This window comes from Trichosurus vulpecula, chromosome X (assembly GCF_011100635.1).
Source record: "Trichosurus vulpecula isolate mTriVul1 chromosome X, mTriVul1.pri, whole genome shotgun sequence".
In the NCBI taxonomy this organism is placed as follows: domain Eukaryota; kingdom Metazoa; phylum Chordata; class Mammalia; order Diprotodontia; family Phalangeridae; genus Trichosurus; species Trichosurus vulpecula.
The window spans coordinates 52,107,248-52,122,452 of record NC_050582.1 but is presented as its reverse complement, the minus strand read 5'-3'; the positions used below and the strand labels follow the sequence as shown (position 1 = coordinate 52,122,452).

The following is a 15,205-nucleotide window of genomic DNA, read 5'->3' as shown; positions in this document are numbered from 1 at the left end:
GCACCGAGCGCTCCCAAGCGCTCTACACCGAGCGCACCCGCACCGAGCGCGCGGCGCGGCGCGGCAGCAGCAGCGGCGGGGGCTTGGGCGGGGGCGGCAGGAGCTGGGGAGGGGGGGCAGGCCACTTCTCCCACTCCCACCCTCACCAGGGCTAGTGCGCTCGCGGCCACGCACGCCAGGCACCCCTTTCTAAGCTGCCCGGGACAGACGGCTGGCTAGCCGCCGGGCAGGTAGGTGGGAGGGTAGGCGGGCGGTGTGCGCGGCGCCTCTACTTACTTACCCATGGAATCGGCCAGCGAGATTTCGCTGGAGCGCTGCTGAGTCAGGGACTGGTGCATGGTGAGAGGCGCGGCGCTGCAGCGCCCTCCGCCCCAGTTCCCGGGCTCGGGAACCTCCGCCTGCCCCGCCGTGGCCGTGGTGTCGGCCGTTTGCTCCCTCCCGGAGCCCCGCTAGGAGAGAGCGCTCGCTCAGGAGCTGCAGCCCAGCCGCCGCCGCCGCCGCCGCCTCTCCCTCTCTATTCCCAGGGCGCCCGCGGCATTGGCTGGCTGACTGGCGGTCTGCGCTTGCGCAACCGGCCCCCCCCCCCACCAGCACCCCCCTCCCCCCTCCCCATCCCGACACCCCTCTCCAGCCCCAGCCCAATCTCTCCCCCCCTTACTTCTAGACTGCGCCCATTTAGGACCCCGTTCTGCTTTGAAAAGTGGAGGGGTTGGTTATGTTGGGGTGTTGCGATGGAGAAAAGGGGGAATGCAGAGAAGCCTCCTGATTTAAAGTTGGATTTGGGGGGCCAGGGTCACACACCCAGCTGCGAGCTCGCTCTCACACACTCACACACACTCACACACACAGACACACGGGCTTTGCAGTGTTCTCTGCATTGCCCCAGGGAAGACACTAGGGAGCTGGCAGAGGAGCCCGCAAAACCATCAAGGGGATTGACTAGGCCCGGGACTAGTGGCCCCTTCATTCCAGAGATGAAGGCTGAGTAGGGGTGTGATGGGTCTGGCCAGTCAAGGAGAGCTAGTATGCTTCAAAGAGGACAACAGAACAAGGCCCTGGGGTTGTTTGGCAGGGGAGGTAGGTTCGAATCCCACCCCTGTTGCTTTCTACCTTTCTGGGCCTCAGTTTCCTCTTCTGTGCAATGAATGAATAATAGGTTGGAAGAGATGGCCTCTGAAATTCCTTCCAGTTCTAGATTTAGGATCTTAATTGTGTGATCGTAAGCAAGTCACTTCACTTACTTAGTTTCCTTCTCTGTAATATGAACAGGCGATTTATGAACCAGACATCATCCGACTCTTGGATCCTAGAACTAGAGACAGAAAGACTGAAGCTTCAGGTGCAGGTCCACTAATAAGCCTTATCTCGTTTTAGACTTAGAGCAACTCAGTGAGGAACAGCAGGAATTGTATCATGTATTTTACACATGGGGAAACAGAGGCCCAGACGGGGGCAGCGACTTGCCTCAAATCCCTCTGTGAGACAGTGGTGGAGTCCCTATTAGAACCCAGGTGTCCTGACTCCCGGATTGCTGGGCTGTTTTCTGCCCCAATAGTTGGAAGGAAAGGTGGCTTCCCCCACTGTAGTCAGTAAGCTTATGCAACACGTTATTCTAGCAGGGGTTACGAGGGGAAAACAAATTAATTCAGAAAGGTGGAGGGGGAGCAATGGATGGCAGGTCCACGACGGGTTAATGGAACAGCTGGTCGGTCGCTGCTGCAAAAACCCGACTGTCTCTCCAACACCGCTGATCTCCGGGGGACGCCATATGGCTATAAATCAAGGAACACCAAGAACACCAAAGAAACACAATTGCGGGTGACCCAAAGATCAAGGGAAAGATACGGTGGGTGGAAAAAGGTGGCAATACATTAGGAAGGGCTCTGCAAGAAAGGGGGAGGGACCGGGAAAGGCGGGCGTCATACAGGGCGGGTCAAGGAGTGAGGAGCTGGAAGATGGGCCCCCTCAGCTACGAGGGAGGGCTCCATGGAGAAGAAGGGAAGGGAGATTCGGCCACGACTGCTTTGAAACAGAAATATGGAAAACTGGACAATATACCCATAGTCACCCACCTCTGCAGAGACCCGGAGGGAATGCGGGTATTGTTTAGGTTTGACATTTTTTGTAAATATCACCTACATTTCCCAGTGCATCCCTGCCCTCCTCAGAGAGTTACCCCCTTGTATGAAGGAATAAAAAAAAAAAGAAAACAAACCAATTCAGCTCAACTAACCAACACGTTGAAAAAGTATACAGTACTCAGTGGACCTCAACCCTGCAATGAAGCCAGGGAGGGCACCCCAGATATTAAAAGCCCCAGGAGCCTCTAGCATGATAAGGGGAATGAAGGAACGACCCCAGAATATGGATGCCACTTGGACAGAGTGAGAAGGTGTGGGAAGGAGGAGCTCAACACCAGCAGAATATCTCACCCACGCTGGTGATGTCACACATGCATTTATAGGATCATAGCTATGGAGCTGGAAGGAGCCCCAAAGACCCCCTTATTTTACTGAGGAGGAAAATGAGTCCCAGGGAAGAGAAGTGACCAGCCCAGAGTCTCACCTAGGCTCCTAGATGTAGAGCTGGAAGGGACCTGATAGTGTGACCCCCTCATTTTATAGAGGGGGAAACTGAGGCCCTGTGAGGAGAAGGGACTTGCCTAAGGTCACACACAGATTTTGATATGGAAGGGCCCTCCTCAGAAGTCATTCAGTCCAACCCCCTCATTTTACAGAGGTGGAAACCGAGGCCTTGGGCCTTTCCCCAGATCATACAAGTTAGTAATGATGGAATTTGGACCTAAGCCTTTGCACTCCAAAGCCAATGCTTTTTCCACTCTACTACACCCAAGGGACCCTTCTGAGCTTTGATGGCAATTGGACCTTCTTGTCTTCTGGCCCCTTGCTTCCTGAAAAGGCGTGTCTTGAGGCTCCATCAGAGACGGAGTCCTGCACTTGTTGGGCTCATACTCCTGGGGGGTGGAGGGGGTATACTTCCTACCCTCTGATGTTCTTGTGAATAATGCTGAGTTGGCCAGGGATTCCCAAGAATTCTTTTAGACTCGAGAGAAAACCTTCATTTGGGTTAGGGCTGGGGTTTCCAGGGTGGAAGGTGGAGGGGGGAAGTTTTCCACTCACCTCCCAGACCCCAAGCTGTGCCCTCATATCCTGGCGGGCTAGGGATGCTGTCTGTGCACCCATACCAATCTGGAGGGGAGATTACCCTGCTTTTCCTTCCCCTGGCCACTGCCAGAAGCCCACATTCCTTTACCATGCCTCCCCACCCTCTACTCCCCAAAAAGGAAAGGCACTCTCGTCTGGGTCAGAGGGACCCAAGGCCTCATCTGCATCTGTCTCACTGACCTGACCACTAGGCCTTGCTTTCCTTATCTGGGAAATGGGAATCACAACCCCTGCCCTTTCCCAGCTTCCTAGGGAGACAAGGGGCTTCCTGAGGTTAAGAGGAAAACCATCTGTAAACACTTTGGGGGCCCCAGGGGATGCACTGAAGGAGAGAGAAGAGGACTGGGCCTGGAGGTCCTAGGACACAGAAAGCAGCCTCTGCTCCCAGCTAGGCCACTTCCTTATTAGCCACAGACAAGGCCCCTGGCCCCTCACTGAGCCTGCTTCCTTCTCGGTAACATGGGCAGAGGATTGCTCCTCCTGCAGCTCGAGAGGGGGGATTGCGGAGCCCAGCTGAGAGAACCGATGGGAAAGAGCTTCAGAAGCCAGCAGCCAAGAGCCCAGGGAAGCCAAAGGTATTAATAGAAGAGATTCTCCATGTGCCCTCCCCTCTCTGCTTGAGCCCCGGGCCACTTTGTTTATGACTCTCCTGCACTTACCACCGCCTCTTGTGGGCTTAATCACAGTCCGTCTGGTAGTGTAGTTATCTGTGTGTAAGGCTTGCTGCCTTCCTGTGGAGACTGAGCTCCTACAGGGGCAGGACCAAGAAGGGAGAGAGGGAGGGAGAGAGGAAGGAAGCAGGGAGGAAAGGAAGAAAGGAAGGAGGGAGAGAGGAAGGAAGCAGGGAGGAAAGGAAGGAAGGAAGGAGGGAGGGAGGGAAGGAGAGAGGAAGGAAAGAAGGAAGGAAGGAGGGAGGGAGAGTGAAGGAAGGAAGCATGGAGGGAGAGAAGAAGGAAGCAGAGAGGAAAGGAGGGAGGAGAGAAAGGAAGGGAGGGAGGGAGACATGCAGAGAGGAAGGAAGCAGGGAAGAAAAGAAGGAAGGAGGGAGTGAAGGAAGGGAGCATGGAGGGAGAGAGGAAGGAAGCAGAGAGGAAAGGAAGGAAGGAGGGAGGGAGAGAGGGAAAGAAGAGAGGAAGGAAGGAGGGAGGGAGAGAGGGAGAGAGGAAGGAAGCAGGGAGGAAAGGAAGGAAGGGAGGGAGGGAGGCAGAAAGCAGCACTAGGTGTTCCCTTCCCCTCAGGCAGCCCATCAGAGTTCTCCTCCCACACAAATACTTCGCATTTCTTTTTGTGTGCCCGCTCTATCCAACCAGTGAAAAGAAAGTTCCTTCATCTTTTGCTTTGTATCTCCAGCATCCAGAAAAGTCCCTGGCACATAGAACTCGCTCAAGAAATGTTTGCTGAAGCTCGGTCCCCAGAAGAGTTGCAAAAATGCATCTATTTGGATCCAAGCTCTAGAGCCGGGAAAGACCTCAGGGGCCATTGAGCCCAACCTCCTCATTTTACACTGGAGGAAACTGAGGCCCAGGGAAGGGAAGGGACTTGCCCAGGGTCACACAACTAGTGTTAGAGAGGATTTGAGCCCAGGTCCCCTGGACTTCCAGGCCAGGGCTTCTCTGCCCTGTGCCACATTTACCACCTCCTGGCTCTGCAGAGGTAAGATGATCAAGTGTGGAATATTGGTTGGTTTTGCCAAAATGCTTTCCCCCTGTTTTATTGTTCCTTCTCAATAAAAGGTGATGTACAAACAAAAACATCAATACAATTTTAAAAATAAATACTAATTGAATTGCCATTTTTTCTGTCTGGCGTACTGATAGACAAGTGTGATCTATGGCAGAGAATTGTGGGAGAGCAGGCAGGGGGCAGAGTCAGGATAGATCTGGGTTCAAGCCCCATCCCTGTTGCCTACTGAGTGTGACCCTGGGTAAGTCCCTTTCCGTGTGTGTGTGTGTGTGTGTGTGTGTGTGTGTGTGTCTGTCTGTCTGTCTGTCTGTCTGTCTGTCTGTCTGTCTGTGTGAGAAAAGCCTCCCAACTATGTTCTCGGGAAGTGGGCCTTGTGAGCAGCCCAAATCTTAGAACCAGAGGGCCTTCCTCATCTGGCCAGTGGGTCAATGAGACTGCTGGCCCCAGTGGGCAGGGGGAGAATGCTTTCCAAACCTTGCTGCCCTCCCAGCATAGGGGTTCACTTGTGGTTGCTACATCCTCCTGAGAAAGGAGACTTGAAACATGGGATCTGAATCTGGGTCTGTGAAACTACTGGTTGTTTTTAATATTTTGTTGACTGCCTCTCATAAGGAGATTCCTTCGTAATCCTCTGTATTTTATTTGATGCATTTAAAAGCAGGATTGTGTGGCTCCCCCAATCAGTTTCCCCAGCCTACCTGAGGGGCTGAAGACACAATGAAGGCTAAGAACCCCCAGGATCCTTAGATGGAAGCGACCCCTAGAGGCTTAGATATAGTCCAACCCCTTCATTTTACGGAGGAGGAAACTGAGGCCCATCAAAGGGAAGGGATTTACCCAGGGTCACTCCTAGGCTCCTAGATCCAGAGCTGGAAGGGACCTCAGAGACCTAAATCTAATCCCTTCATTTTACAGTGGAGGAAACTGAGGCCCATCAAAGGGAAGGGACTTACCCAGGGTCATACAGCTGATAGGGCAGGCTGACAGAAATCCTTTGATGAGCTGCAGGTTGTACAGGCCTGCCTTATAGCAATACATAAATGACAGCTTTTTTAAGTCAAAACCCGAGTGACTTTCGTGTTTAATTAGCTCCTGATAAAGTTCAGTGGCCTAATACAGACAAGTCACTACCCTCCCTGGACGTCAGTTTCCTTCCGTCCAATTAAGGCCCTCCCTCCCCCTCCAGCTTCATCTTTTTCTGTTGACAATCAGCAGCTCCCTTGATGAATGGTCGTTCAGGCCCATGGAGGCTGCTGTCAAAAGAACAAAAATGGCCTATAAATCACAGGCTCAGACATCTCAAGCTAGTAGGAACACTGGAAGGATTTAACCCAATCCCCTTATTTTTAGATGAAGTAACTGAGGTCCAGGAGGGTGAGGTTAGGCCCAAGGTCACACAGGTAATAAGTATCACACTCAGGATTTGAACCCAGGTACTCTGACACCCAAATCACCATGCTATCTCCCAAAAGGTGAGGGAAAGGGAATATGGCCTGTATTGGACAGCATCCCCAATCTCTAATCCTCTGTTCAGGGTCTCACCAGGTACCTGCAGGGAAAAGTGGGGGAAAGTAATGGGCTTGTTGCCCTGATCCTCCCGTATTGGGCTTAAGTAAAGATACAGCCATCTGGCATCCCGGGCCATCCTGACCTCTGACCCAACCCAGAACATCTCTTGTATATCATTTGTGCACAGAGGTGGGAGCCCTGAACTGGGTCAGAGAGGCCAGCAGTACCCTAATGTCTAATCCTGAGGGAGCCTCCATGGGCCCCCATGTACACTTGAGTGGCACAGACTCTGGCTCCACCCTCTGATGGGCTTGTGAGGGCATCAGATCCACATCAGAATGTAGGGCCACCATAGGTGCTTCCCAGAAGTGGGGGGGTAGGGCTTTCCCTCTGTGGTTGAGGCCTAGAGGAGTTACATGGGGGTAGGTGGGGGCTCATGGGTAGAATCACAAAGGGAAGTGTGAGGAGCTTATGGGACAGACTCCCTGCCACCAGCACCTAGGGCCCCTGCAGGCTGCCCAGAGACTAGTTTCCCAGTGAATTCAGCGCCTTTGTCTTCTTTTTGTCTATTTGATTTGAACGTTGTTTTCATGTTTAAAAGTGATACCTTATGCATGAATAATATTCAAAAATAGCCAATAATTTTTTCTATTGCTTACCACCCCCCCAAGGGTCTTGTACCCCATAGTTTGGAAAACTCTTTTGTATGGAAGGAACAGTGAATACCTATAGTCAAGAAATCTCAGCTCTTTGGAAATATTAAGGCACACATATACATGTTCACATACAAAGGTTGTATTGTTCACACACACATACACACACACACAGAGGCATGAATGGCCTTTAGCAAGGGACCAGAAGACACACTTTGAGCCCCTCCTTCTCCAGTCACCCCCTTGGCAGTCTTTCCAAAGTCCAACCATCCTCCCACCTGCTCCACCCCACCCCCCAACCTTCCATATTATGGGTTGGCCAAGGGGAGCTAGAAGACAATAGTATTGATACGGTTTAAGGAGTTCAGGGACCCCTCGAGGACTGGGGTACTGGACGGGGTCATCTGGAATGAATTCATGGACTCAAGCATTCTTTAAGTCAAGGTGGCAAAGGTTTATTGTAACAGCAATACGGTGGGCAGAGCTCCCTAAGAAGCTTGCCACTTAACAGGAATAATGTTAAAGGGCATATAGAAAAGTAGTGAATTATCTGGCAGATATGCTAATTAGGTGATAACTTACAACCTTGGTCACTGGCGTCACTGACTACTGGAAACCAGGGGAAGGAGTTTCTCAGGTGTGTTTTTGGTCTGTTACATCTGTAGCAAGATAGCTTTGAGAGTTGATGTCTATAGCTTGACTTCTGGATTGTATACCATAACTTTGGGAATCAATACATGATAATTCCGTGGCTATAAGATAGTCCTGTTTTTTATAAGAGAATTTCTTCAGAGGTCAATTTGTTCTTGTGATGGGGAAAGATAGTTTGTTTCACTGGGGCCCACTCATGAGTAATTGTGGGAAAAGGTAGTTTGTCTTACTGAGGCCCACTCATGAGTTATTACTAGGGATAGTGTCCTTGGGCTGGGGAGAAAACCGTCAGGGATAGCATTTTGAGGCTAGGGAGAAATGTGATCTTGGAACTGGGGTCCAAGCACAGGAACCCGAGCATCCCATCAGTATCATGATGTCCTGGAGCTCTCCAACTCCCCTGGAGGGGAGGCAGAATGTTAGGACCTTGGTGGGCAGATGTGCTGTATGTCTGACTCCCATAATGCAGTGCTCAGCCCAGCTCTGCCCAGCAATACAAAGAGCCAAGAACTTCCCAAATGCCCTCTGGTTGTTGGCCCAACAGCATTAGCGACTAGACCAGCTTCCAGATCCACAGATTATTGTGTTTCAGCACTGGGGTGTGAGAAGCACCGAGCACTTAGGTTTGGGAGCCATAGCTTGAGAGCAAAACAGGCAATCAGATTCCTTTCTGGTGTGAAAGAAGAGATGCAAACATGACTTACCAGTCCCAAAAGGCGGAACTGCTGTAATATAGCTGAAGGGTGTGGTCTCAATATTCTAAAAGTTAGAAATGGCAAGATTGAGGGACGACCTCCTGGTAGTAGCAAAAGAATTTGATGCAGCTACAGAGAACCTTCTGACTTCTGTGTCATATCCTGTGTCCATCCTGTTGTTGTTGTTGAGTCATTTCAGTCGTGTCCAACTTTTTGTGACTCCATGTTGGGGTCCTCTACCCCCAACACCCAACTTGTTGGAGTCTGTTACCCCGCCCCCCAACACCCAGGCCTTTGTCCAGCAAAGAACCTGATCTTTCGGACAATGAATGAGGCGGGAGCCGAGGTGGTTAGTAACTCCGATTTATTCAGGTTAGCAGCAAACTTTTATATCTTTGGTTACGTAGGCACTAGGACCGCCCTGGTTCCGCCTGCTCTCCTCCCCTTCTTTTGCTCCGTGCTAACCCGAAGTTCCCTGCGGTCAGGCAGTCCAGACAAAGAACCTGATGCTCCATGTGGTCTAAGCAAGCCCAGACAAAGAGCCGGAAGTGCCACGTGGGCAACAAAGGCGGGACCCCTCCTCCTGTATCTCAGAGCCCTGAGTTTACCTTCAGCAGGCCCTGGGCACGGAGGTCTGAGGAGGGCAGGGGTCGGCTCTAACTCACCCCGTTACAACTCCATCGGGGGTTTTCGTGGCAGAAATAGCCATTTCCTTCTCCAGCTTATTTTACAGATGAGGTAACTGAGACATAAAGAGGTTAAGTGACTTGCCCAGGGTCACACGACTACTAAGTGTCTAAGGTCAAATTTGAATTCAGGTCTTCCGGACTCAAGGCCCAGCATTGTATCTACTGCAGCGCCCCCTAGCGGCCTTTTGTGTATCTTGTACCCTTCCAGTGTATCCCCTACACAAGTCTTCCCACATCCCTTTCTTTAAATGAGAGTTTGTGTTGAGCCTCTTCATGGGCATTCTGGGAAGAAATTGGGTATTTCTCTCCATCCTCTTCTCCTAGATTTTTCCTTCTCTTTGTTTCCTGCTCCCTCTTTCAAAGTTTGTTATGCATCTGATTAATGTATCCTTTAATCTGCCCCCTCTCTTATTCCCCAAACTAGAGAACACGCTAAGAGCATCATCACTCACAGGGCTCCACACGGGCTCATGGGGAATGAAGAATGTTTCTCTCTCTTGTCTCTAAAGAGAATATACACCCCAGGGGCCCACAAAGGATGGGCCAAGTCTTGTTTGGGAAGAAAAACTCAGGCAATGTCTATTTTAAGTAAGTAGCCTTTTTTTAGGTAATGAGAAAGAAAATCTGTGGGTTGGATTATTATTTGAATTTCACTGAGTTTGAAAAGTTGTCAGTTTAGGGTTTAGCAAACTAGTACCTTTCATTGCAGTTTTTGGTTCAGAGTGGTGTTTGCATAGTCATGTAACTCTACAAAAAGGCCTCCTCTCATGTCTCAACATGTCACGGATATGACCCTGGATTTTTAAATCTCATGTCAGGGTGCAAGAGCTTAGGAGGGGGGCAACTAGGTGGCACAGTGAGTAGAGCAACGGACCTGGAGTCAGGAGGACCTGAGTTCAAATCTGGCCTCAGACACTTGACAGACTTACTGTGTGACCTTGGGCAAGTCACTTAACCCTAATTGCTATGCCTTCCCCCTGCAAAAAAAAAGAGTTTAGGAGGGTCTGACCCACCTGGAAAGGCCTAGAAACAGTGTTTATTGTCTGGAGACCATCCTAAGTGCAAAAAGGCTTAGCACCAGTAGACTGGCCACTTGTTATTGAGCCCTTTGGCCGAGGTGACCCTTGAACAAGGGCCTTCAGTCCTAAGCAAGCCCCTTCTATTTCTCCAGTGGAGAAATAGAACTTGGAGTCAGGAAGACTTGGGCTCAAATACCATCTCAGGCTACCTCTGTCAGCCTCAGTTTCCCTCTTTGCAAAATAAGCAAGTGGGACCAGATTTAGGCTCATTGGCTTCCATCTAGCTCTAGCTCTTGGATCTTATAGGTGACCTTGGGCCTAACCTTACCCCCCCGGACCTCAGTTACTTCATCTAAAAATAAGGGGATTGGGTTAAATCCTTCCAATGTTCCTACTAGCTTGAGATGTCTGAGCCTGTGATTTATAGGCCATTTTTGTTCTTTTGACAGCAGCCTCCATGGGCCTGAACGACCATTCATCAAGGGAGCTGCTGATTGTCAACAGAAAAAGATGAAGCTGGAGGGGGAGGGAGGGCCTTAATTGGACAGAGAAGGAAACTGACGTCCAGTGAGGGTAGTGACTTGTCTGTATTAGGCCACTGAACTTTATCAGGAGCTAATTAAACACAAAAGTCATGTGGGTTCCCTCCACCTCCACCCCCCCCAAAAGCTGCCATTTATGAATTGCTGTAAGGTTTAATTTGGCCCTCACAACAACCCTGTGAGGTAGGTTTATTGTAGGCATTATTCTACTTGTTCCTTCTGGCTCTGGATCTATGATCCCTTGACTTATGATCTTTTGTGTGCCCTTGGCCCCTTGGGCACACATTTTAATTCTCTATGCCTCAATTTCCTCCTCTGAAAAATGAGTGGGCCAGACAAGATGGCTTCTCAAGCTCCTTCTGGTTCTAGAACTAGGATGCTGTGTTCCTAGGAAAAGTGCTGAAAATGACATCATTTCTATACCATCTAGAAACATTATGGTAAATGTTGGTCCTCAGAATGAGATCTTTGTCCAATAACTAAGGCATTAAAGGAATACTACCTGATAAGCTAAATCACATTCATGTAGTTCAGGGGTTCCCAGCCTAATGGGGGGGTCTCTAGGCAGATTTCAGGGGGTCTGAGAACTTAGGGTAGAAAAAGGTCATCTTGATTTTCACTGACCTCTAGCTGAAGTGTAGCATTTCCTCCAATTACTGAACAACATGTGGTGCTGAGACCACTTCCCCCAGACCACCAAAGGGGTCCCCTGACACCTAAAAGCTCAGGCCCCACCATGGCCTAGACATTCTCCCCATAAGTGAAACCCCAAAACCTAAAGGAAGCATCCACTGAATGGAAAGCTGGCTTCCAGCTTCTTGGAGAATCAAACCAAGGGCTTACAAACAATCAATTAATTGCCCTGCTTTTATTAAGCACTGACTGTGTGGCACAAACTATTGGGCTCTAGGAATATGAACACAAAGAATGAGACAGTCCTCCAGGAGGAGGCAATATGAACATGAATACACATATACAGATACACACACAAATACACATGTGTCTACGCAGAAGAAAAAAAAAATAAATCTAAGGTGGTTAGGCAGACAAGACACTAAGCAGGGGTAAGGAAAGACTTCATGTAGAAGATGGTACTTGTTTGTTGTTGTTGTTCGTCCTTCGTTGGCGAAGAGGACCAATGACATCAGGAGGGTGATGTTTGCCTTGTGAGTGAATTGGATTTAAATGAGGCAGGGCTGTACAAAGTCATCAGCCTCACTCTCTCCAGAGTCATCAGAGGCCAGAGGCAAGACATAAGTCAGGACGACTGGCGATGGCCCAGAATGCAGTGTGAGACCTTGGCCTTTTAAAGCTAAGGTCTTTTCCAGGTCTCAGTTTGTCTGAGGCAACACCCATTCAGTGATTTAAGGCAAGGTAAAAATGAGGCAAAAGATGTACTTTTCCTTCATAAAAGACTCAATCAGAAAGGGGAAAACCCTCAGAGTTTCTGGCCAGGGTGATGCTTGAGTTGCATTTTGAAGGAAGAGAAGGATTATATAAGGTAGAAATGAGGAGGGAGGGCATTCCAGGCATGGGGAACAGCTAGTGCAAAGGATAGAGATGGGAAATGGGGGAATAGCATGTGAGGAACAGAAAGAAAGCCAGCTTGACTGGAGCAACTGATAAATGTTAAAAAGTGTAGTGATAGTATCTTAGATCTAGAGCTGAGAGGGACCTCAAAGGCTAATTAGTCTAACCCTCTTATTTCACAGAGGAGGAAACTGAGGCCCCGGGAAGGGAAGGGACTGGCCCAAGGTCACACAGGTAGTAAGTGGCAGAGCTGGGGACTGGAATCCATGTTCTCTGACTGCCAAGTCACTTCTTTTCCCACTGACTGCTGACTCCCAAATTGGGGGTGGTTTTATCCTATGTCCAAAGCAACATCACTATTTTACTTTGCAGTGCATGCAATGAACCTGGGCTCAAGGCCATCCAAATAAAAGGAATTGCAACCTATGAACCACCATCATTGCTGAGGAACAAGGAAGAAAGAAGAGAGATATTCTATAGCAGAAATTCTGAAGGGGACAAGACAAGAGTGGCAGTTTCAACAGTAACACAGACTTTTAAAATATATATATATATATATAATTTAATAAGCAAGTTGTATCTAATAGAAATTTGTAGTTTCACATTTAATTCTCGTTTCCTTTTTGGAACAGTTCTTTCTTTGGATAATCATTAAATTCAAAATGAAAAACAAAGTTTTTTAAAAATTCTATTAAGAACTTGACAATTTTCTAAGCTAGGAGTATCACACAAGTGTCCCACAACACTCCTGAGTGCAGTCAAATCAGAATAAAGTGTAATTGGGAGAGATGTAACAAAATAAATAAAAATAGAATAAAACAGAGATAATGTAAAAATATGTGGTTTTCTAAGTCAATACATAGCCCATGGGGATCCTTATATGTGGTTTAGTGGGCCCTGTTTCTATTTGACTTTGACATCACTGGGCTTAACTACATACTACAAGCTAAGCACGCACCTTATACATAGGTATATATGCTTTTATCCTTGCTAATTCCAGTGCAAAGATGGGCAAAGGGGAGAAATGTGAAAAAGATGCTGGAAAATATTGTTTTGGGATTAAGAGAAGAAATAGTAAAAGGCTTGGAGATTACTCTGAAGCCTGATTCCTACATGACATAAATACATATATTCTTCAGAAGGGAGTGATAAGGTGCTGGATTTGACTGAATCTTAACCAACAGGAAATGAATGGTCAGTGATGCTGGAATTATTTCAGACTCGGCTGTCTATGTGTGATAAGATCAATGGGTAAAGCAAAGGTCAAAATGAAATCAGAATAAAGGCTAAAGATGAGACAATGCTATGTGTACTTATGTTGCTGCCAATCTGGCCTATTCAAACAGCTTGTTGGCTTATCTTCAGATAAGATTAAACCTTTGGGAGAATGATTGACACATATACAGAGCAGACATCGTTGGACAGCAGTTCATCCGAAAAAGATCTGGGAGTTCTCGTGGATTAGATTTCATTAGCTTACTAGAAGTCAATAGTGTAACATGACAACCAAGAAAGCTAATGAGAATCTTAGGCTTCATTAAGAGAGACCTAGCTGCTAGGAATAAGAAGATGATACTCCCACTGTACTCTGCCCTGGTTAGACCTAATCTGGAGTATTTTGTTCAGTTCTGAGTATCATATTTCAGAAAGGACATCAATAAATTGGAGAGAATCCAAAAGATGGCAACCGGGTTAGAGAAGGGCCTTGAATTCATGTCATATAGGGATCAGTTAATGGACCTGGGGGTGTCTAGTCTGGAGAAAAGAAGGCAGAGTCAGAAGGACATGATAATCATCATCAAATATCTGAAGGGCTGTTACATGGAAGAGGGAGCAGATTTGTTCTGTTTGGCCCCAGAAGGCCAAACTAGGAGCAATGAGTAGAAGGAACAAAAAGGCAAGTTGAGGCATGAGGGAAGAGAAAGCTTCTTAACAAATAGAGCTGTCCCAAAGTGGAACGGCCTGCCCCAGGAAGTAGTGGTTTCTACCTCCCTGGAGGTCTTCAAGCAAAGGTTGGATGACTGCTTGTCAGGTACATTATAAACAGAATTCTTTACAAGTACGGCTTAGAGCAGTACTTCTTAAACTGTGGGGTTGTGAGCCACCATTTAAGAAGTACCAAAGGGGTCATGAGGGGAAAAAGTTTAAGAAACCCTGGTAGACTAGATGGCCATTGAGGTCTTTTCCAATTCTAAAATTCTGGTAAGTTTCATGAAAATAAGAGAAGGAAATGGCGCAGGCTTTTGCAACTATTTCCCAGTAGCCAACAACATCTTCATTCACACAGTTGGTTGAGAAGCATAGATAGAGTTATGTTATGTTTGTTGATTGCACACACACACACACACACACACACACACACACACACACACACACGGTTTAGTAGAACAAAATGATGTCTGAAGGACTTTCCTCCAATGAGGGTCTCACAAATATATGTTAGGATCATACAAGATTCCTTGATAAATGCAACCATTGAGATAATTCTGTTCAGTCATCCTCTTAATGTAAATATCAAGGGAGACATCAAACAGAGAGTTGGATACTGGCCAAACCGTTTACAATTGTCATAGAGGGCATCCTGCATAGAATCCAAATGGAAGAGGGATTTCCTCCAGATGGTGAGACCCTCCAGATGTTCCTGCTTGCAGATGGCAGTGTAGTGATTACACCAAGCCTCCTCAAGGGGGTCCATGACAATTAGAAAGAGATCGACCTAAAATTTCACCCAGGTCATGACATCCCATTGAATGGGCAGCTCACTGAGTGAGTCCATCAGTATGCATATCTAGGATAGGTACTTCAGATGGACAAGGAACTGGGACTAGAAGGAAGAGCAGGACAGTGGGCTGGGTTCCATGCGTGAGACCCTGCAGTGCATCAATGCTTCTCCTTGCCATCAAAGTCCAATTCTTTAATGCCAATATTCTCCCAATGCTTTTGTATGGCTAGGAATCATAATCATGGAAGAACATGACTTCAGAAGGATTAAAACACTGGTGATTAAAGGAAACTTATGGCCTTGCACAAGTCTCTTCCCCTCCCTGGG

At 48.1% G+C, this 15,205-nt stretch overlaps 1 protein-coding gene across 1 annotated transcript in view; it reads right to left on the bottom strand.

Moving 5' to 3' along the window:
- The window catches only part of TMEM255A (transmembrane protein 255A), a 104,936-nt gene extending 90,085 nt beyond the window's left edge, over positions 1 to 14,851 (bottom strand). The window contains exons 1-4 of the mRNA XM_036739829.1: positions 14,712 to 14,851; positions 6,411 to 6,417; positions 3,621 to 3,698; positions 281 to 449 (exon numbers count right to left, since the gene is read on the bottom strand). Of these exons, the coding sequence (XP_036595724.1) occupies positions 281 to 449; positions 3,621 to 3,698; positions 6,411 to 6,417; positions 14,712 to 14,851 (394 nt within the window). The remainder of the gene's footprint in view (positions 1 to 280; positions 450 to 3,620; positions 3,699 to 6,410; positions 6,418 to 14,711) is intronic.
- Between the last annotated feature and the right edge of the window lie 354 nt (positions 14,852 to 15,205).